The 21,981-nt window shown below is 49.3% G+C and overlaps 1 protein-coding gene across 12 annotated transcripts in view; it reads right to left on the bottom strand.

The window, feature by feature from the left end:
* Positions 1–5,983: 5,983 nt before the first annotated feature.
* The window catches only part of MAST2 (microtubule associated serine/threonine kinase 2), a 178,475-nt gene continuing 162,477 nt past the window's right edge, over positions 5,984–21,981 (bottom strand). For 7 of the 12 annotated variants that reach the window (XM_039884734.1, XM_039884760.1, XM_039884770.1 and 4 more), the window contains 19 exons: positions 20,692–20,793; positions 18,405–18,537; positions 17,459–17,520; positions 17,141–17,226; positions 16,483–16,691; positions 15,344–15,482; positions 13,360–13,492; positions 12,443–12,608; positions 11,800–11,901; positions 11,409–11,531; positions 11,119–11,228; positions 10,622–10,776; positions 10,111–10,394; positions 9,808–10,002; positions 8,924–9,150; positions 8,646–8,768; positions 8,127–8,263; positions 7,830–7,996; positions 5,984–7,529 (listed from right to left, as the gene is read on the bottom strand). In XM_039884734.1, the coding sequence (XP_039740668.1) occupies positions 6,037–7,529; positions 7,830–7,996; positions 8,127–8,263; positions 8,646–8,768; positions 8,924–9,150; positions 9,808–10,002; positions 10,111–10,394; positions 10,622–10,776; positions 11,119–11,228; positions 11,409–11,531; positions 11,800–11,901; positions 12,443–12,608; positions 13,360–13,492; positions 15,344–15,482; positions 16,483–16,691; positions 17,141–17,226; positions 17,459–17,520; positions 18,405–18,537; positions 20,692–20,793 (4,146 nt within the window). In that variant the 3' untranslated portion in view covers positions 5,984–6,036. The remainder of the gene's footprint in view (positions 7,530–7,829; positions 7,997–8,126; positions 8,264–8,645; positions 8,769–8,923; positions 9,151–9,807; positions 10,003–10,110; positions 10,395–10,621; positions 10,777–11,118; positions 11,229–11,408; positions 11,532–11,799; positions 11,902–12,442; positions 12,609–13,359; positions 13,493–15,343; positions 15,483–16,482; positions 16,692–17,140; positions 17,227–17,458; positions 17,521–18,404; positions 18,538–20,691; positions 20,794–21,981) is intronic. The other 5 variants (XM_039884751.1, XM_039884810.1, XM_039884820.1 and 2 more) reach the window with 4 other exon arrangements.

The raw sequence follows: 21,981 nt of genomic DNA, 5'->3' as shown, positions 1-21,981 counted from the left end.
TATCTTTTGGCTTTTCCTTGGTTACATTGCAGTTTCAGGGTTCGGTGAGACAGAGAAATGGACCCCCCTCCAATGTCACTGTTTTGACTTAAGCCCTTAACTGATAGTCAGCCAGCTGCACATCCCTTTTTCAAATTGCCACATTGAAATCTTGCTGAAAGTTTTACTGAGTAATGGCAGGCTATTTGCTGCTAGCCACACCTGGCCTCGCACCTGGTGTCGAACCTGCGTAAGCAGTTGGGCTCAGGATTGAGTGCAAGGAATCCCTCCTTTCTGGTACTAAAATTTAGTGTTCTGAATGTCTTAAATAAAAACGGGAATAAGGATACATACTTGTAACACGGAACTGCGTTGCTCCTTGTCAGGCAGACATTAAGGGTGTGCAGGGAGAGAGCTAGCACCATCTATTATCCACACTTGGGCTGGCTTGTGGAAAAGGGGCTGCTCTCATTTAGTCCTACATTGCTTCACTTTTTCTTTCCTGTTTTTTATTCTTGAATTTGTTGCTTTGTGAGAACTAAGACCTAGGGATCGTTTGGGAAGTTGAAGAGTATCTTTTCTGACTAGTTGCCACATGATTTGCTTGATCTTGAGTCAGTGGAAATGGCTTAGGGGCCAGCCTGCTAGCCACTTGTTAGGGTAAGATGCTGCTCCTTTACTGCATGGTTTTGGCAGCAAGTCTTGGTCTCCATCTGAGTCTAGTTCTGTGTCTTGTCCCATCTGGGCCCTGCGATTCCCTCGGCATCTTAACTGCAGCCTCACTGAGGCAGGGGTAACAAGACAGAGCAAGACCAGAGGGGCCTACTGTTTTTCTGGCCATAGAAGCCAGCTGCCAACATGGAAGCAACTTGGGGCTGCCTGGACACAGGTCCAAGGCCCATCTTTGCCAGGTGGAGCTTTCATCACAGAACAGTGTCTCTACTTGGCCATAAATGCTAAACCTTGGCCATGGCTCAGGCCCGTATAAGGTAGCTCTGCCCTTACCACTGATTTGGCCAAGGTTGAGGACTTTCTAGTAACTCCCCCACCTCATCTCATCTCCAAGCCCTGATGGGACCTCTCACTATTTTTGGCCTCATGTGCTCTGAAGAAGCCTTTTTGAGAGCCTGTGTGGTATCTTCCATGGGTCTCCTCTTCGTGCTGCAAGGAACCAGCCTCAAGGGTCCTCTTGGGCCAAGAATTGCACTTGGGCAATTCCTGGTTTTCAGGATGGTCTCTGTTGCCAGTTAAGACTCCAGAGTAGTCCTCTGTGAGGCTTTAGTGGCCTCAAAGCAGAGGATCCAGATGGGGGCTTGGCTGGGCCCTCTGCTGCCAACTGCTCAGCCTTGCTCCAGCTCCAGCCACTTGTGACAACCAACCTTATTTCCTTACAGATTCCAGCATGTGACTTTGGTGCCCTGTTGTTACTTGTGAAAAACCTATTCTGTTGTCTTTGATGTAGTCAAAAAAATTCATGTAGTTTACCTAAAAATATCTGATTCACAAGGAAGCCAACTATATGTCTTGTGTTGGGACCGTTCATAATGTAGTTCCTAGACCACTTTTGCAAATTGTTCTTGTCACCAGATGTGTTCAGACATTGCTGTGCAGTTGTGGGGGAGGGAGGGGGAAGGTGAGGGGAGATACTTTTGGTCTTTTGTTTTTTACCTTCCCCAAGAGGGGACAGTCTGGCCAACTTGCTCCAGTAATGCAATAAAGACATTGCAATAAAGTACCTTTGTGTCCTTGTGTTGTGGAGGGGTGGGCTGGGGGAAGGGGAAGAGGACTAGAGTGTTGAAAAGCCCTGAAACTTCAAAACCTTCTCTCCCATGAGTACCAAAAGAGGCTCCCTTCTATTCCTGAAGAAGGGGAAGATGACCCTAACAGGTATAATGCCAGGATCCTGTCTACCTGACACACGGAGACTCAGAAGCTAACTCTGAGAAAGTTAAATCTGAGAGCCATTTCCTCCTTGCCCCATTCCTGGCTAATTATTAGAAAGCTCATTCTCATCATGGCTTTCTGCCTGGAAATAAGTGTTTCCACATTATATTCTAGAGGCAGGGGAGATGGGCTCAATCTTACATTCTTTCCTCTTGTTGCCCCATGGCACTTTGCTGAGGTTCCTATGTGTTACGAATATAATCAACAAACAAGTGACAACCTCTTCTTGCAGAACATTGCAGTTCTCTTCTGTGTCTCAGGCCCCACCCAGATATGTAATGAATTACAAATCAGATCAGGTAAGGGAATAGTTTATTTGAAATGACCTTGCCTATGCCCTTCTTCTTCACTGCACTTTAGCTACATAGCATCCTCCAGGCTGCTGTTAAGAACTATGGATGATTTCCCTAATCCCGAGTTGTTTCCACCCTGCACAACTCTCAAATTATCTTCAGCCTAATCCTCTCTTCTGAGCTCCACCTGCTGGCTGGATATTGCCACTGGGTCTGTGGGTGTCTCGCAGGCACTGCAAACTTTATAGAGAGAACGTGCTTGGTTATGAATTCCTTTACCTTCTTAGCACCAAACTTACAAATCTGTCTGTCTCTATAAACTCCTCACCTATTAAATTACAAAAGGTAGCTCTTCCAACTAAAAGCCAATCTCCACATGTATTTTGGATCCTGTTTTCCCCCACCTTCTCTTGAATCTCCCATGATCAGTTATCAATTCTTTCACTATTGTTTCCTCTCAACTTGATCATCCAGCGACATTTGAACATGGTTGGGTATCTGGCCTTTATTGGCTAACGTAATTGGAGAATCTGATCGTGGATCTCAAATATCCTAAGCACCATGTGTCTCTCCCCATCTGTGCTCTGCTAGCTCATGCTTGGTTTCATTTTGTGTATAGGCTCTCCAGGTGGACAAGATGGCCCCACAGCGCCAGACTCATACCCTCTGATGTTGGTGGCTCTGCGGGGGAGAGATGGTCTTTTCAGGTACTGGAGGCTTGTCTGTTTCATATATTCATAGTGAACGCAGCATAACAATGTCTATGAGAAGAGGGCCTTGATGGACTCAGCTTAAACTACGTTCCTGTGGTGAGACAGGACTTGTGATGGATTGCTCCGCAGGGATGGCCCAAAGTAGGAGTGGTACTTTTCGTAGGAAGCAATGGTGACTATTCAGTTTTAAAAATAGCAAAAGTGAATTTTTAGTCCAAAACATAAATTATGAATCAGAATTAAACAGAACAGTCAATGAAATATTTCGTGCAATTTAAAAAATACTGCATATTTTCCATCAATATAAGGAAATACAGTGTGTAAAAAAAAAACCCCAAACATGGTCGAGTAGCTTTCACTCCATTTCTCCAATCCCTACTCAATCCTATATTCTTCCATTGTCTTTTCTTCAAAGCCACACCTTCTGAAAAAACTGTCTGAATTTGTCTTTATCTCCTTACCTCCTCCAGCATTTCAGAGCAGTTTCCACCATTTCCTGAAACTGCTCTTTGATGTCTTCAGTAACCGTCATTGCCGACTACTTTTCTCCATGAAAAACTGTCTCCATGACAACTCATTCATCTAGTTTTCCTCTTACATCTCTGTTCCTTTTAATTCTCCTGGACTCCTGCTGCCTCTCACTTATGACTTTTTCCCTGGCAGTTTTATCCGTATCTATGAATTCGCCTACCATCTCTAGGCCATTTACGTCCATCTTTGTTTCTCCTGCCCAGACCTCTATTGAGAGGTACCCTAGGTTCAGCATACTGAATGCAGGATCACCGCCTTGCCCTGGTTCTCTTCCATTATTTCTATCTTAGTGAATGGAAATATATAATTCATCTGGTTATACAAGTCAGAAATGTAGTTATTATTCTTGATATCTTCTCTGTTTCATGTCTACATAAAACTCACCCCAACCCATATCAGTTTTACTAAATATCGAAGACATCATTTTTCTCCATTTTCTCACTATCTCTTAATACTGGAAGGCCCCCCTTCTTCCTCTGCTCAAATCCATTCTCATTATAGCAACCAGAGTCATCTTTTCAAAATGCAAATCTGAACCTGTGTAAAACCATTAAATAACTTTCAATTGCTCTTAGGATAAATTGCAAAATTCTTAAAATGGTCTGGCTTCTCCCAAGTTCAGGATCTCATTCCCCACTTCAACTCCTCTTCAATGGCTTTCTCCTTTTGGCTAATTCCCAGTGTCTTGGGTCTTTTTCCTTTTGTACCCATTTTCTGTACAGTGTCCATCTACTCTTGTGGCTTTAATTGCCGTCTCTTTGCTCAAGACTGCCGAAGCAGTGTCCGGCTCCCTATACTTCCCCTCTTTCTGGGGAGACCTCCTCACTGTTGTTGGCTGTAGTTCAGTACATAATGGGTCACTATTACTGTTTTCTTTCTGGTCCTCTTGAGCCTTTCTACACTTGAGCCCGTGATCTTCCTAAAACAAATCTGATTATATCACTTCCCTGTAGTTACCTTTCAGAAACTCCTCACCTCCTCAGGCTAATCTGGCAGTTTCTCAAGGGAACATCATTGGCACTTGGGGACAGTTGCCCTATGCATTATAGGATGCTTAACATCTCTGTGCCTAGCCTCCTGACCCTCCTCTCTGCCCTCCCATTTCCAACCCCAAGGGGCAGTTCTGCCCTCCCATGGACCTGCAGCAAGATGTGTCTGCCCCACCCCTTTCACCTGTGGTATGGTGCTTCCAACCACATCCTGATATACATGGGGGACTCCCCCAGTTACTTGTGTTCTCAGCATCCAGTACAGGCAGTCTGAGGGTCAGCTGTCAGTGAATGACTGAAGGAGGAAGTGAGTTCAAGAGAGGACAGATGTCCCACTTGTGGGCTCTGCTACCATGGGCAGGGTGCGCCCTCTGGTGGCCACAGCCTTCCCCACGCAGGGTGATGAAGCATTTTCCTGTTTCCAGGTCTCTTGATGCCTTCCCTTCGGATCTCAGCATTGGGTTACGGGACGACTATTCCAAGACAGCAGTTTCACAAGTCCTGCACCACCATGGAGGTACTCTTCTAGCCTTGGCACTCCCCCACAGCCCTGCTCCTGACTCCTCCAAGATAGTAGCTCCACGGATGTCCTCCCCGTCCCTTTCACATCACCCACCCAGTGTATTTCCACTGACTGAGAGTTGCCCACCTCAGTAATGTCCATCTCCAGTGCTGAGGCCTACCTGACAATAGCCCAGGCAGGGCACATTGGCTACAAACATTAAGGACATTACCAAATACAGAAGGCAGTTCTCTAATTTCATCTCACTTGGCCTCTCAGCATTTTACCAAGTAACGTCTTCCTCCATTTTAAAAACTCTTTCCTCTCTTAGGTTTTATGACTCTCTTCTGGCTGCTCCTTCTAAGTCTTCTTTCTTTGCCTTAAATGCTAGTGCTCTTCAGTATATCACTATTGATACATTGATGACTATCAAATTTCTAGCTTCAGTCCAGATTTCCGAGTTCCAGACCCATGCATCCAATTACCTTCTGGGCATCCCACAAGTACCTCTAAATAAATTTCCCAAGTTCAACTCCACTCCCTTCACCTTTTTTCCTCATTTTCTGGCTAAGAGGCATTCCAATGTGGGAGTTTTGTGTGGGTTCTGGAGTCTAGAGAGACCTTGGATTTAATCCTAGCTCTGATCAAGCTTTATGATCTTGAGCATGTTACTCTATGAAAATCTTAATTCCCTTTATGTATAAAACAGGACTTATTAGTCACTACATGGCCCTGTTGGGTTCCTCATCACCTACAGAAAGTCTAAACTCCCGGAAGACCATTAGCTGCGACCCTTGCCTAACTCATTAGACCCATTTCCACTTTTAAATTCCCATTCATCTAACCCACTACCTATCACCTTTCCTTCTTCAGGTCTGAGCTCAGATGTCATATCTCTAAGAAGCCAAGGTGGGTTAGATGCCCCTCCCCTGAAAATGGAAACTGTCTTATTTTCCACTCTGTTTTCAGCAGCAACATTGGATCTTGAGTTTACATTTGTGTTGAGTGAAGGAAAGAAGCAAGAGACAAAGGTGGTTTCCAAGAGCATGTATTACACAGGTCTGAGTGCAAGAAATGGCAAACTGCTACGTTCGCTTGAAAAGCTCATTGGGGGCCGAGTCCTGGTGCTTTTGAGAGCCCCCTGGGACTTGGCCCCTCTGGAGCAGTCTGAGCCCAGGCTCCTGGGTGAGGGGGCAGCTTCTGCATGGAACGTTCTGCCTCCTGTCACCTGAGGCATCAGGCACTTTGGTGATGCCCAGGGCTGGCTCTTCTTTCTCTATTTGTGCGTATTCAGGCTCCCATAGCCAGTGTTGGTTGGGAAGCTCACAAGGTGGCTGGGCCAGCCCAGGGGCACTGGGTGGACATGACTTCCCCTCCTGCCTGGGAGACCAGTTCTCAGGGTGAGCTGGAGTCATGGTTTCCAAACCCTGGGAGCTGACCAGTCCACCTTCCATTGTTGCCTTTCTGCTCGAGGATGCCCTGTCTGGGTCCTCGGGAAGGAATTTCCAGGACCATGGGCCTGGCTCTCCAGAGGTGGAGGAAGCAGTGGGGCAACTGGTGGGGATGCATCCTGAAGAGCTGGGACAAAGTGCTGTTAGTGCCTGAGTGTGGAGGGGCTGGGCCTTTAAGCAGCCTTCAGTGGGGATGGGGTCTGTGGGTCCAGCCCTACCCAGGCTGGAAGCTGGTGACAAAGAGCGGGCAGTCCCCTCAAAGACTTGCGGGATCCCAAGCCTCTTCTGGGGGACACCAGGGCCTTCCATTCTGGGAGGTTCCAGAGTGATCCCTGTCAGTAGGCTTGGGACCACTGGGCCCTGCCTCCTGGGCAAGAAGTTATCTTCTTCCTCACCCTCTCCTGCTCCTCTGAGCAGTTGATCTTGGCCCACTTCTGAGTTAAGTACCAAGCTTGGCTCCTGTACACCCTGGCCGTTCTCGGGCCCCTCATCAGTGTCATCCTCTGAAGAGTCAACCTCACGGATGGCTTCCTGCTTTTGCAGTGACTCTCGCCGTTCAGCCCGGTCCTGTCGAAGGATGCCTAGAGCCCGTGAAGGAGCAGGCTGCAGCACCCCCTTCCCAGACAGCACACTCCTGGTCCCAACCACCTCCAGAGGGCTGACTTCCCTGGGTGGCAGTTCCTTCTTTAGCTCAGGGTGGGGCAGGTCAAGGCTATGCTTTCGTGAAGTGGCTAGCTTCTTCTCTGAAGCAGCAAGTGCAGCTGCCAGTTTCTCGGCTGATTGTACCCTCTTAAGGAGTGGTGAGCGGGGTGGTTCTGCACTCTTGGGCCGTGAGAGTTGCCTACCTAGGGGAGGCGACAAGTGAAGCTTGGTGGGGAGGGCCTGGGTTCCATGGCCAGACAGGGGCGATGGGGAGCGCTGGGGTGAAGCAGCTGGCGGTGGAGAAGGGGTGTGGGCCAGTGGTGACAGAGGGATGCTGCCTGCTGACTTGCGCCGTGGAGAGCGGTACTGGCGTTGGAGCTTGGGTGCCAGACCATGCAGGGAGCTGGGCCTCGTGTGCCCAGAGCTGGCTGGAGAGCTGGGCACGCTGGAGTTGGGGGAGCTGCTCTGTGACGAATTCCCTCCCACTTTGCACAAACAGAGAAAGGCAGAGTAGTATTAGCTGTTAGAAGTGACTGAGGAATAAGGCAGGGATTAGCCCTGGAATGTCCCAAGAACATCAAGGTTACCCCAGCAGTGAACCAGAGCCCAGGCTACAGGAACAAAGTCACCCTCTACTCTGTTACCTCCTCCCCAAGACTGCTGGGTTTTTCAGGGGGTGGGTTGAATGAGAGTTTCAGAGTGAGACCAGTGAGAAGCAGAGAGGCCCCCAGGCACATTACTCCCTCTCAGGGGCCGTCTCTGTGATCTTAAGGAGCCCTTCCTACCTGAATGCTGAGTGGGCGATCGCGGGGAAAGGCTGTGGCTGTGTGTGGGAGAGCCCGGCCCGCTCTCCCCTGATGACAAGGAGCGGTTAAGGGAAGAGAGGCTGCGGCTGGTGTGGAGAAGGGATGCCTGCTTCGTTATCTTCCGGAACAGGGAGCTCCTTTTTCTGCTGCAGAGACAAGGGTCAAAGGCTGTCTGATTGGTATCCAGAGCACAACATACACTGTGCCCCCTTCCCCCAACCCCAAACAGTACCATATACTGGTTTAGGGCAGACCTTTGGGCTAAGTCTGGCTCACCTTTCTTGCCCATCCTTGGCCCGGCTCCGCTTGCTCCTTCGGGCCATCTTGGCCTTGTAGCTGCCCTTCCGAGCTGGCCCTACTTTAATGGATGTGTTCTCCAGAGGAGTAGTTGAAATAGACACCTTGTTTCCACTCTGGGGAAGAGAGCATGAGCCTAGACTAAGGCGGTGGCCATATTGTCGCCCCTGCCCCTACCCCGGGGCCTGGCTGGATCATGGCCCTATGTTTTGCTCATGCATCAACATATCTGAACCACAGTTATAAAAATGGCTCCAACTGGAGCCCACGTAGTTTGGGGTTGGGAAGGTAGAGAAAAGGCTTACTCCTCCTGTTCTCCAGTCCTACACACAGCTCAGAAGGATCCCTGGGCCATGGTCAATGAGGGTGCTGCCTTCCAGCAAGAACCCAGGCACGGTCACACCCAGGTCCTAAGTCCTGACCTTCCCATCTCCCTAAGGCCAGCCACACACCCACACAGCTGGGTAGGCCATGGCAGGCAGCATGCCCGGCACTGACCTTCAGGATCAGCTCCACCACCTCTGTGTGCACCAGCCCATGCACAGGCTCCCCATTGACGTGAGTGATGAGGTCACCCTGACGAAGTCCCGCCTCACTGGCTGGACCTCCATCCTCCACATGCTGCCCCAAGGAGAGAAGAGTCCTCAGTCTGGAGCCTGAGCATGACCCCCGAGGGTAGTGTGGGCAGGGATGGGGCAGGGACAGGCAGGCCCTAGTAGGGAGAGGTAGCAGAGTGATGAAGCTGGGGAAAAACGGGTCTGGATGGGCAGACATACCCACACCATGTGGTGCACAGTGTAGACATCTGAGTCACCCATGTAGACACGGATGGCCCTCAAGGTGAAGCCGTACTTCTTGCCAGCTCGGTGGATGGTGATGGGGGCTCTCGAGTTGCCGAGGGCTGGCAAGAAGTCCCTGCTTGGAGAAGAGTCCCTGGATGACGGGTTGGATGACTGGGAATGTGGGGACATGGGGCTGGCCAATGGAGAGCAGGTGTGGTGTTCTGGAGAAGGAGAATCCAGGACTTAGTGAGTCAGAGGACTCCGTCATGGCCATGCTCCCAGACTGGCCTCCCATCTAGGCTGTGTATCCCACACAGCTCTAGTCAGAGACAGAGCCTGAGCCCAGGTATGTCTTCCTCACAGCCTCTGAGCAGCAAGGCCATCTCATATACCCAGACCCTCACAGACCCCAGAAGGTGATAGGGAATGGCGGCTAATATTTACAGAATGCTTATATGTATCAGGGACCATAGAAGCTCTTCATACACATTTAAACATCACAATTATCCTATGAGCTACCACTATTAATGTCCACTTTTTTTTTTTTTGATGAGGAACTTGAGACTTGGGAGGTTAAGCAACTTCTTCAAGGTCAAGAACCATTTAGTGATGGAACCAGGATTTAAAAATAAGCTCTGCCTCAGAGCCTGCCTCAGGTGTTGTCCTGCCTTCTGGGACACACACAGCCCCAGACACCAATGCACACTTTTAGAGACCTCTAGTCTCATAACTGGGGTAGCAGTGACACATAGTGTCTCAGATCCATGCTCCTTAACATACAACACACAGATACACCTGCCACTTGCAGCCCCCTGCCACAGACTCTCAGATTCCAAGGCCCTTCCTGTGAGATTTATCCTAGTTCCCCAGGGCCTTACCTGCGGGAATAAGGAGGGACAGGGCTGTGGCTGAGGCAGACTTGATCACTTTGTTGATGGGGCGAGCAGTGCGCTTTTCTATAGAGTCTCCAGAGAGTAGACGGTGGCGGGCCCTGCGCACCGCCAGGTCACTGAGGGCCTTGGCTGTGGCTCCCTCAGCTAGCTGTGGCATCCCACGGCCTCGGGTCTCCATGGCTGTGGGCCCAAGTGAGCCATGAGACCTGCAACACAGCTGAGCCTCCCCTCCCTGCCTCCCTGCGGTATCCTCCAGCTTAGGCCCTTTGGCCACCTGCTGGGCCACACCTGGACTGGAACCACTGCTCTGGCTAACAGGCTCCTCATCCAGCTTCAACTGCCGTTCCACTTGCCGTTCAGGGATAGGCCCAGACACCCCTTCTCCAGACAGGGGTGTCAGAAACCATGTGCCCTCCTGCTGCTGCTTCCTGGGGGTACTGCTAGCCTCCTCAGGACCCTCAGGGAATCGAGGTACATCCAGGAGGCCTGAGCAGCGGCGTCGCACCGTCAGTGGAGGGCTTGAGTCACTCTCGGTGTGGGATGACTCGGACACCGACAGCCGCTTCCGCAATCTGTGAGACATAAAGCCTAGGGTGAGATGGCTTGGGCGCTCTCCTCCTCCAGCTCAGCCTGCCTTAGGGGCTCACAGAACTCTTCTCCTCAGACATTCCTCTAGGAGCCATTCTTGTGAATAATCCCTCACTGACACCAGCAGTCCTCCCCACGATCTCTCGCCCATAATCTGTGACAACTGATGGATGGCTATGCTGCACCCCCTGAGTGAGCTCTGGGTGCTCACATCTCAGGGGAGCCAATCACCCAGCTCCGGTCTCGGCCTTTGAGCCCTGCCAGGCCATCTGAGCGGTCTTCCTTCTCCTCGCTCAGGCTGCGCTTGGTGGGGGGTGGTGTCCGGCGCTCATCGAGCAGTGAGAGCCTCTCCATGCTGCTGTACACCTGTGGGCACAGAAGACATGCTGGGGATAGGTTCCAAGAGACACAGGAGGGGAAAGGTATCCTTGGCACCTGAAACCAAGGAATTTGAACCAGTACTCCCCTCCTTCCCCCATACATACCAAGTAAATATTCAAGGAAGCAGCTGTTCTACTGGTCTGACCTGGCATCTCAGATGTCAGGGTCTGGAGTGGTTCTAGAAGTATCTGTCATGCAGGCCCGGTCCTTTCCTCCTCTTTTCCTAGAGGGAGCCCCATCACCTCCTCCCCTAGCCTGCCCCAGGTATGTCCCTTGACAGGTCCTCTACTCCCAGGCCTCCAGCCTGTTCTACCCAGTCTGTTATACCTTGCTGAACCTTGGAGAGCAGGAAGAAAACTGACGGATCTCAAGGCAGCCATCCTCACTCACTTCCTCTTCATCCTCCGAGTCCATGTGGTGGTATCGATCTGAGCGGGCTGGGTCAGACACAGGACAGTTCTCTTCAGAGGCCCCTGGCAGTGGCCTCCTTTTGAGCCTGTCAGACTTCAGAGAGGCCTGGAGAAGTTGCTCCCAATGACAAGTTCAGGGTACACAGCTGTTTCTGAGCAAAACTGTAGGAGTCCCACTCCCCCAACCTGTTCCACTAGTGGCCTTACTGTCAAAGTAGCTGGTATCATCCTCTGACTCCAACTGAGGAATAAATTCAGCCTTCTGGCGAAGGAGGCCCGTCCAGTCCAGACCAGTAAAGAATGGGTGCTGCTTCACCTCATAGGCACTGCCTGTGCACAGGAAGGGCATGGGCAAGAGGGTGGGATGAGCTGGGAAGTCCGAGTCAGAAAGTCCAGTGAGAACCCAGACTGTATGAGGCAAGACCTGGAGGCCTCAGCTCCAGGACCTTCCACACTTTTCTGCCCAGAGAGAACAGGGCAGTTTCAGGATGCATTAGCACTGCCCACATCTGAAGCCTGAACCTCCCAGCTGCATGGACTTAGCCTCCCTCCTCCCTCGTCCAGTGGTAGTAAGAAAGGTTAGCGGGGCCTTTCCTACCTGTACCCAGTCTCTCCAGAGGGTTCTGGTGGAGCAATTTAGAAGTGAGGTCCTGGGCATCGGGCGGAAGTGCGTCATCCCCCTCAGGCCACACAATCTCATCTGATGAGTCATTGGGGGTGAGAGGGAAATGAGTGGGCTAGAGAAGGGTCTCAGAATTTGTGGGCAGAGTGAGGAGATGGAGAAAATGGTCCTTGGAAAGGATAAGGGTAAGGAGGCATAAAGGGTCCAGCCGAGAGCCCCTGAAAGCTTGCCTGGGACCCCAATTCCTTAAGTTCTATAGGTCCTGGCACCCTAAGGAAGTCTCTCACACCCTAGATCACGGCTTGTTCTTTGATCCAAGGTGGGCACTGCAAAGCAGTGACTTTCCCAGTCCTGAGGCCCTAGTTCACCCTACCTTTATACTCAAGACACATGCAAACTCACACATACACAGAACTCACTCACAGGATATGCACATATACAACACAGGTATACCCATGCACATATAGGGGAATATATGAACACAAAAAGAACCCCAGGTGACACAGAGAACACACATGAACTCAGAACAAGAATTCAAAAGCCTCGCAGATGTATGCATAAATCATATTTGTGGACCCAGACTCTGCCTCCCCAAGTAGGCCAGGGTGACGGTACCTACCACTGATCACTTGCCCAAAGAGCTCCTCCGGAGTGTCTCCAAAGAAAGGGACGCAGCCCACCAGGAACTCATACAGGATTATGCCCATGGCCCACCAGTCCACTGGCTTCCCATAGCCCTGACGCAGGATCACCTCAGGCGCAATGTACTCCGGGGTCCCGCATACCTGGGCGCAGAGAAGCCAGGCTGGCTCAGCTTCCTGAGGCAGCTCATTGGCATGACAGCAGGAGGGGTAAAAACATCTCTGAATGAAGACTCGGCTAACTGGTTAATGAGCAGGATCAACAGGAAGGGCATGGGTACCAGAGTTGGAACTGCTGGCGGGGTGGTGAGTTTATGTACTTTCTCATTACCCAAAACATCTAATGCTAGCCTGGAATCACCACTCCCTGATCCCTCAAACCTCCTTTTGGCATCTGGTCCCCACTCCACAACTGGCCTTTACCCTCCAGCCTTCCAAAGAATAGAGCCTATAATCACATGACAACTAGAGTGACTTGTGAACAGCCACAACCTGAAATGTCAAAGCAGGGAACATCTAGAGGCTACTATCAGGAAGTTGGGCGATAGCTTGGTGGAAATTTGGAGCTGTGTTCCAAGAACAGACTCTAGGAGAGCCTTGCCCTTGACTTAGGATAGAAGGTTCAGGACTGATCTCATACCAGTCTCTGAGAGTGTCTGCATTTAGGACCTTTCTTCTCCAAATCCTGAGGAAGAAGACGATTTTGGATTTTATATTTATGATTTCCACAGCCCACTCTATTTTTCAAATGCGCTACCTATCTCAATGCCTCTCTGGAACCAAAGGTGAAAAAGATAGGAGCTCCCATTCTTAACATCTATCTAACATGGTAAGCATGTGGCCTTATTTTGAGACCTGGAATTCAACCTCCAAAGTCTCAACTATCCTTCCTTACCTGCTTGTCCAAGAACTCCCGGGCATCCTTTTCAATGTGACCCTCGTACAAGTTTGTTGTCAAACTCATGAGGCCAATTTTAGAAAGGCCAAAGTCAGTGAGCTTGATGTGCCCCATGGACGTAATCAGGAGGCTAGAAAACCAGAGAAAAGGATGGAGTTATTTCCTAATTTCCTAAGAGTGCTGATTTTAGGATATGCCAAATTTTCCCACTCAGGCTTTTATGGAGTTACTGTGGGACATAAGTAGGGTAGCTTCAGAAAGGAGACAGGCAGCTGTGAAAGAAAAAACAGCACTGGCTTTGTGAGTACTGCATTCTGCACATCTAACCTGCCTTTCGCCCATTCCCCCAATTCATTTCTGCTTATTGCCCTCAACTGGAGGCAGGTGTCAGCCAGCTAAGGAACAGACTTTCTTCTAGAGTGATCAGCTTCATCCTAAGACTATAGCCATTCCCAGTCCCCTCTCCTGACCTGGGTGGCGCACAATACCCCCGTCTCAGGGAGAGAGGAAAGGGGCACATACTCTTGTTCCATGACCATGGTTGGTCTTACAAGGAGGGTTGGTTGGGAGAAATTAGAAATAAGCTCTCACAGAGAGAGAACTCTCTCTCCTCCCTTCACATTTCATTTTGTGAGAAGGCTGCACCTTGCCACCCCTTTACTCTATGATTCCCAAATCAGTATCTCTGGCCCTGACTTCTAGAGTTCCATGCTTACTAACTGCCCAGAAGTCTTACAGGTACCACAAACTCAACTTGTCCAAAGTAACACCTCTTAACTGGTCCTTTCCTCAGTGAAAAGCAATGACTTCTATTACCTACTGAGCTCAGTGATAAGTACTTTACTGATTATTTATAAAAATATTCTGGCTCCTGAAAGATTATCATATAGAGTAACACAACAAAAGTAGGTTTTATTATCTCCATTTTAAAGAGGAGGAACATGAAGCTCAGAGAGGTCCAATTCAGACTCGAGTTCACAGAGTTAACGAGTAGTCATTTGAACTCAGGTCTGTCTAATGTCAAGGCCACTTTCCACTGCAGAGGTTCATCACCACGCACCAGTCCCAAGCTGGAAATCTGGAAGATATCCAACTCCTTCTGCTCTCTCACTTCTCTTTGCACCTCTACACCAACCTTATCGTTTCCTTTACTCCCCCAACACTGTCCCTCTTCTCCATCCCGACTGTTCTGGTGCAGGCATTGTTTTTGGACTGGTCTACTGTAGTGGTCTCACCATCTCTTTCCAATGCCAGAGTGATCTTCCTAAACTACAACCAAAATCTGAGTGTGTCATTCTATGATACCTTTAGTTAACAGGCCCTTCAAAAGGACTCTAGGACCCTTTAAAATAAAACCCAAAATTAACGAAAAGGCCCTTGGTGATCTAATCCCTGCCTATCTAGCCTTATCTCTTATTTCTCTGAGCAACCAACAATCTCCAGCTTCAGCCACATTGTACTAAGGGTAGTTCTTGAATGGGTCATGTTCTCTCCCACCTTTGTCTTTGCAAATGCCATTCCCCAGTTTTAGAAAGCTCCTCACACCTTTTTCCAACTGCCTAATAATACCTCCTGAGAAGTAGCTTATACACGGATATTTGTCTCCCACACTAGACTTAAGTTCTACTATTTTATAGCCCATAATACTATGCTTGGCATAGAATAGATGTCAGTATTAGAATGCTTGTTCAGCCATCTATTAGATATGCTGATTCTTTTGTTCTTGCTTGGATCCTTGAGTGGTGCTCCTCAGTGACTACATGTCACCAAAGCCTTACAATGCCCCTGCCAGACCTTGTTGGCACTGGGTTTTGCATTCGGGATGCTCAGAGGATAAAGCACTAAACCTAGATGGATACCCACATGGGCACTGTTTCCTAGCAGCCATTCTGGTATAGATTCAAACATGCTGTGTCTGCATCCATTTATCTAGAGACCCAAGAGGGAGACCTTGGACAAGGGACCCAGATAGTGGGCATACTTGTCAGGCTTGAGGTCACGGTGCACGATGCCATAGTTGTGTAAGTATTCCAGGGCCAGCACAGTTTCCGCAAAGTACAGACGCACCATGTCCACAGGCAGGGCCCCGATGTTCTTCAGCAGAGTGGCACAGTCTCCTCCTGCAACAAGGCCACGCCACGTGAAGGAAGGATCCAGTTCTCTGCTCTAGAAGGTCTCAGACTTACAGTCTCTAAGGCCCAAGAGGAGACAGCCTCAAGGAAGACCCTGGTGCTAGAGACAGTGATGGCTGCATGGCTGGGAGACAGAGTGTGGAAGGGAGTGGGTGGTACAGTGAATGACTGTTTAGGCCACTGTTCAAGCCAGAGATGGAAGGAACCCAGGCCTCTGTGTCTGTGAGTTGACTTGTAGGGATAAGACTAAGTTATTTTAGAATGGGAATCCTGTGGATTGTAAACACATCTGGCTGAGACTTCAGCATTGTTCAGGTGTCCTTTAGTTTTTGAGTAACATTGTAAACTCCTAGCACAAACCCACTAATTTAAAGGGGAGGTTTGTTCAGCTTCAATGTCAAGACTTAGGCAAATTATCTATAGAAGTTATACACAGAATTCAGAAGGGGAGAGGGAAGGCCACTGGCCAAGCTGCTGCCCCTCTCCAGAATCGTGCCCCATGATGCTCTTCTGTTCCGCCCTCAGAGCATTTTGTGTGGCCTTATAGGGCGTCCCCGTCACAAGCCATCAGCCAGAGCAATGGCTTTCCTTTCTTCTGAGGGCCCAGATGCAATCTTCCCAGCATCCAACCCAGGGCTTTTGTAGCTCTGCTACTTCCTTTGTTCCTGCCTGGCACCAGCAGCAGAGGTTGTGCAGGCTTTGGGGTATAAGATTCTATAGCTGCCAGGCTAATACATCCTGTCCCAGGGTAGCTGACACGGGCTGCATCTGCTACCGCTGCAGATGCCTCTCCCTGTGAGGGGCAGGGAGCCTTGTGCCCACCGTAGCCAAATAGTCTCTGAGATCCTAAGGCAGAAACCAATATCAAACAGAGACGGGGAAGCTGAGCCCTAAAACTTTACCCCTATACAGAGCTATTGCTCCCAGCTCAAGGCCAAGTCTCAGATTGTGCCTTGGCCTCCATGCCAGGCCGCCTTTCCCCCAGTACCTTCAACATACTCCATCACCATGCAGAGGTGGCGCTTGGTCTCAAAGGAGCAGAACATGCTGACCACAAAGGGGTTCTCGGCAAAAGTCAGTATGTCACGCTCCACGAAAGCCTGCTGAATCTGGTTCCGTAGGATTAGGTTCTGCTTGTTGATCTTCTTCATGGCAAAGCGCTGCCGAGTGGACTTGTGCCGCACCAGGAATACAGCCCTGGGAAACACAGCCCATCCCGTCCCCCATGGACCCTCAGCGCCTGAGCTGTGCTCTCCACCACCCAGAGCTGGGGTGGCCAAACTGCCTCCTCTTACACCTTATAAATGCACAGAACAAAGGAGCAGGGTGTGCTTATCAATGAGAAGGGTCTGGGCCCTCTGCCCAGAGAGCTCTTCAATCTCCTGATATACCTGAGGACACAGATCAACCCCTCCTCACAGCTCAGGGAGAGGAGTGCTGCGAAGAGGAGTGGGAATCACCTGGGAAAGGAACAATGCTCAGTTGTCAGAGGAAACTGAACTCTTGCCTCTCCAGGAGGCTTTGGGGAGGGAGAGGGTCCATTCTGGCATCTGATGCCCAGAGAACTGGGAATCATACAGTTCTACAAGGAAGAGCCCAGGGGCTGACTTGGCTCAGTCTGGCCACACCCTGACCCCTGCCTTTACCCATAGGCGCCATTGCTGATGAGCTTAGTGGTTTCAAAGTCTTCTTCAGAGGGTGTCTTTTTAGATGTCAGAGATGTCCCGCGGCCCTGGAAGACAAGGGAAAAAGAGGAGGAAGGCATGCTTCTCAGAGCCCATATGCTCAGGGAGGCTGTGGCCCCAGCATCAGCTCAGCTCTTAGCCCTGCTGCACCTGCCTATTCTTCTCCAGGAGCTGAATGACTACTCAGATAGTGTATGCACCGTCCCCCCTTCAGAGGGTCTCTTCAAAGAACTCACATGCCCAGGTGCCAGGACTGGGACAGGAGCTCAGGACCTTTACCTCGACTGAATCATCTGTCTCTGGAGTATCAGGACTGTCATAGCTGCTCAACTGGGCCATTTCTAGAAACAAAACAAGGACACAAGAGAAATATGTGTGTGGCACTGTCAGGCACTTCTACTCATATCACAGGACAGGTGTGTGTAGGGTAGGCATTATGCTTTCTGCATCAGACTGAGATGTAAATCTGCTCCTCTATCCTCTGTGTAGTCACAGCTTTTTGACTTTTTCATGCCAAATAATACTGCTGCTCCTATTTCCTGAAGTCTAGAGCCGTTTACAAGGCCTGGCAAATTTTATAAAGCTTCCCTCATACTTGGGACAACTCTTGGAAAACAGGGCCCAAAGCTGAGCTCTCAGTCCCCATCCTGTTGGCCAAGACTCGGCTTTGCCAGATGGGGCTGGGAAGCAGGGAGGCGGCAGCAGGACTGTCACAGACCAGGGAATGGGAGCCCACGGTCTAGGCAGGGGCTCAGTGTGAAGCCCTGAAGAATGGCGATCATCTTCTGAAACTCTGGGTTGGGACCACCCCAAAGACAAAGAAGGACTTGTAAGATGGCACCAGGAGAAGGAAGCATGCAGAGGAGGTGACCATTTTTGAAAATGTGATTGTGGTCCTTTAGTTGCTGAGCTCTTTTGACCTTAGGCTCTAAATCAAATCAGGGGGTGCAAGGCAATTCAAGGGCCCAAGGCAATCCAGGGTGAGTTCGTCAAGCAGGTGTGAACAATTCCAAAGGGGGGGTCTGTTTTATGACAGAGAATTCAGGGTTCCTCTTAAAGCCCTGAGGCCCTTGATGCTGTGCCATGTCCATGTCCAATCTAAGCCTCTCCTCCAGGGGTTTCCCTGGAGTTTCAAGGGTTTTCAAGGGTTCCAGGGGTTTCAAGTCACTCCATGTGGGTGTTGTTGGCTGTGGGGCCTCTGCAGCCACCAGGCAGCAATGCTCACCCTCCAGGGGATCCCGTGTGAGGCCCAGCTGGCTAACGATGTAGCGAGGAATGTCACATTTAATCCCTTGTCCCTCTTTGGCGTGGCCCTCAGCTGCTTCCAACAGGTGGTAGAACTCTTCAGGGTCAAACTCCTGTACCAGGGGAGAGAGGTAGTCAGCGGTGAGAGCTACAAGTTGAGGCTGCTGGCCTCTGTGATTTTATAGCATACACCCAGTGCAGAATGAATGAGACTTTCCCTTCATGATGGGACGCTCCTTCCTCTGAATACCTAGAAACATCATGATTCAGGGATCATGAGAATGGGGACAAAGGTATCTTACAGGTCACCTCCAGACTGGACATCCTAGGCATAAGCTGTCTTCCCAGCAATAAGAACCAGAGCTTTTGCTTTCAAAAGAGATCAGCCTATTCACCTGGTCCAAAACCTTCCACCAGCCACATGGCACTGTCAGGCGTGTTCACACACCCAGTCCACGGGAGCAGTCCTGGCACACTCTAAGTTACGGTTCACAGCCCTGGTGGTACATGCATGCCTTCAGCTATTTACTGAAATCTCCTGTGTGCTAGGGGTTGGACAGCCATGTGGATCAGAGCACAGGGTGCATAATAATAAGGGTCCCATATACTGAGTGCCTACTAAGTGCCACAACTCTGGGCTAAACTCTGATAACACCTCTGTGACCTTGGTGAAATGAAAACTGAAAGAGATGCACTGACTTGTCCATGGTCACAGAGGTAGGAAGGAACAGAAAATCGGCATTCAAACCCAGGCCTGACTGTAACCCCTATTTAACTGTGGACTTCACGTTGTTGAGGGAGGGGCCCTCTGCTTCACCACAGTCCCAGCCTCCACTGCTTTCTTCAGCTCTGACTCATTATTTTGGAGAACTATACCACTATCTACCTGGATATAATCTAGCCAGACCCGGAAGTCCTTTTAAGTTCATACTCTTCTTCAGTCCTTGTATCAGAATGTCTACCTCATAAATCCCCCTCTTCTCTGTTCTCCTACGAATCTCCTAGTTCAGGCCAGTCCTGTCTCTCACAGGAATTGCTTTAAGTTACTGCACTGGTCTCTGACTCATCCTACCCTCTCTTCCAATTCACTATCCATGTTGCAGCCAGAATAACATTTTTAAAAAGTAAATCTGATGAAATATTACTCAGAAATAGGAACCAATTGCTGATACATGCAACCAGATGTATGAATCTCAAAAAAAATACGCTAAGTGAAAAAAGTCAGAACATACTATATTATATCATTTACATGAAACTGTACAAAAGGCAAACTTCTCCACAGTGAAAGAGAGGTGATAAGTGGCTGTCTGAGAGAAGACAGGGGCTGATTGCAAAGGGCATGAGGTGAAAGAAATGTTCTCTACCTCAACTGTGGCACTGATTATACAGGTTAAAACTCACTGAACTGTATACTCAAAAGGGATATGTTTTATTGTATGTAAATTATCCCTTAATAAACTTGGTTTAAAAACGTAAATCTGACTGTCACATTCTTATCTAAACTTTCTGATGGCTTCGAGTGGCCTTAAGGATAAATGCAAACACATGAGCAGAGAACCCAACATTCTCCATGATCTTGTCATGGTCGACCTTCCAGGTTAATCCCTCACCAATTCTTCAAACATACTTTGCTTCATCGACTGCCCTTTCCCATGCCCCTTACCTGGCAAACTCATAACCACCCTTCAAGTTGCTGAATAAGCTTCATGCCCCGTAGGGAGCGCTTCCTTCACCATGTTCTTGCTGTACCTTGTGCTTACCTCTGTGGCTATACCATAATTATTATTTATATGTCTCTAGGCCGTCTACCTAAGGCACTTTAAGACTAACTCTAACTCCATTACAGAGGAAGCAGCTTAGGACATGGGAACTCTGCTGTATTTATGCCTATATCTCTAGTGTTTAGCATGAAGGTACTCAATAAAGCATCAATGAATGATTAAATGAAGGACTCAAATCGTGCAAACAAAACCAGCCGTGTTCCTCACCCTTGAGGGCCCCACTGACCCAGGGCCTGCTCAGTGTGGGGGTACACCAGACTAATACCTCCCCGTGCCAGATCCCTCAGGCCCATCCAGTTTTTCTCAAAGGAACTAGTTTGGTCCCTCGATGCTTGCATATCATATTTAAATTAAGGACTTCAGCAGTAGAAATGGCAATGGGTACCACCGGTTTTGCTGTTAGCAGAATACTTCCTCTATAGCCCCCACTTCCACCTCTCCAAACCCTCCCCGCTCCACCCCTGCAACTTCCCAGAGTCCACTCACCAGGCATTCCAGGAGACGAGCTGGACGGGCAATGACAATCATCAGCTTTTTCACCAGCTGCATCACGAAAGCCACTTCTGAACTCTCTGAGCGCTCATGAGCCTGTAAAGAAGACAAAGGTTGCTTAAATAATCCACAGGCCCATCATGGCTGAGCTAAGCAGGACTGGGCTGGACAGAGCTACTACAATCTGGTCGTACAGAGAGCTCTGCTGAGAGAACTTAGAAAAGGCCAGTGGTCAGTGAGAGGGAGTAGGCCGCTCATTAAGAAGCATGAGAGCTTTAGAACACTACATGACATCACAGAATGTCACACAGACACGCCATTTTACCTGCTCCTCCATCCAACAAGCTTTACTTACCCTCCAGACCCTAGCTTAAGGGGCAACTCTCAAGGGAGCCTTCACTGATGTTCACTTTTCACCCCAGACAGACTGTTAGGGATAGAAAGACCTTCAAGCAGGAGAGTAATGTGACCAGAGAAGTGTTTTAGAAAGGTCACTCTGGTTGGAGTGTGGATGGTGCACTGAAGAGGTCAAGCTTAAAAGCAGAAAAACCCATCAACAGGCTATTGCAATAAAGCAGACAAAACAGGCATAAATTCAGGCAGTAAGAATGGAGAGAAACAGACAGAATGGGGCCATTTCGTCTACCATTTCAGAGGCAGATGACTGAGTAGGCCTGAGGGTGGAAGAAGCAGGAACAGAAGGTAACTGCAACTATTATTTTAGGAAAAGTTCAGTGAACCTATAAATGAAATAGGAAATATAAGAAGATAAGCAGTTTAGGTAAGGATAGGAGAAAACATATTACATTTGGTTTTAGAGAAAAAGCAGGTAGGCGGAAAAGATAAGTTCTGTTTTGGACTTGCAGAGTCTGCAGTACCTATACCAGGTACTTTCTTGGGTATTTGCTCAGCCCAGGAGCCTTTTTCTTTTTCATGGAAACTCTCTGACTTCCAAGAGCCACGTGTGCATTGTGTGGTTGCACCTTCCCTCCCACCTCTGGTCAATGTGGATTACCTTCCTAGGAATTTAAAAATGGATGAAAAGACAACTGTTACTATCAGTGTGGCAGAATAGTATAATTTACTCTCGGGTGAAAAGGGATGGTCCTTTATCTACCATATCTATCAAAGAGCTAGAGAAAGAGAAGCACAGAGAAAAACAGAGATAAGAGGAGGCTGAATGCTTCCTGGGCTTTCACGGGTTCTGGTTTCTAGTTCCAGTCTCTTCCTAAGGCCTGGCAGCATTTCTGTCTTCAATTCTTTAAGACCCACTCCTTTTATAAT

This window comes from Pteropus medius, unplaced genomic scaffold (assembly GCF_902729225.1).
Source record: "Pteropus medius unplaced genomic scaffold, Ma_sr-lr_union100, whole genome shotgun sequence".
NCBI classification, from domain to species: Eukaryota; Metazoa; Chordata; class Mammalia; order Chiroptera; family Pteropodidae; genus Pteropus; species Pteropus medius.
Note: the sequence above shows the minus strand (reverse complement) of the source record. Positions and strands in the feature narration are given on the sequence as shown.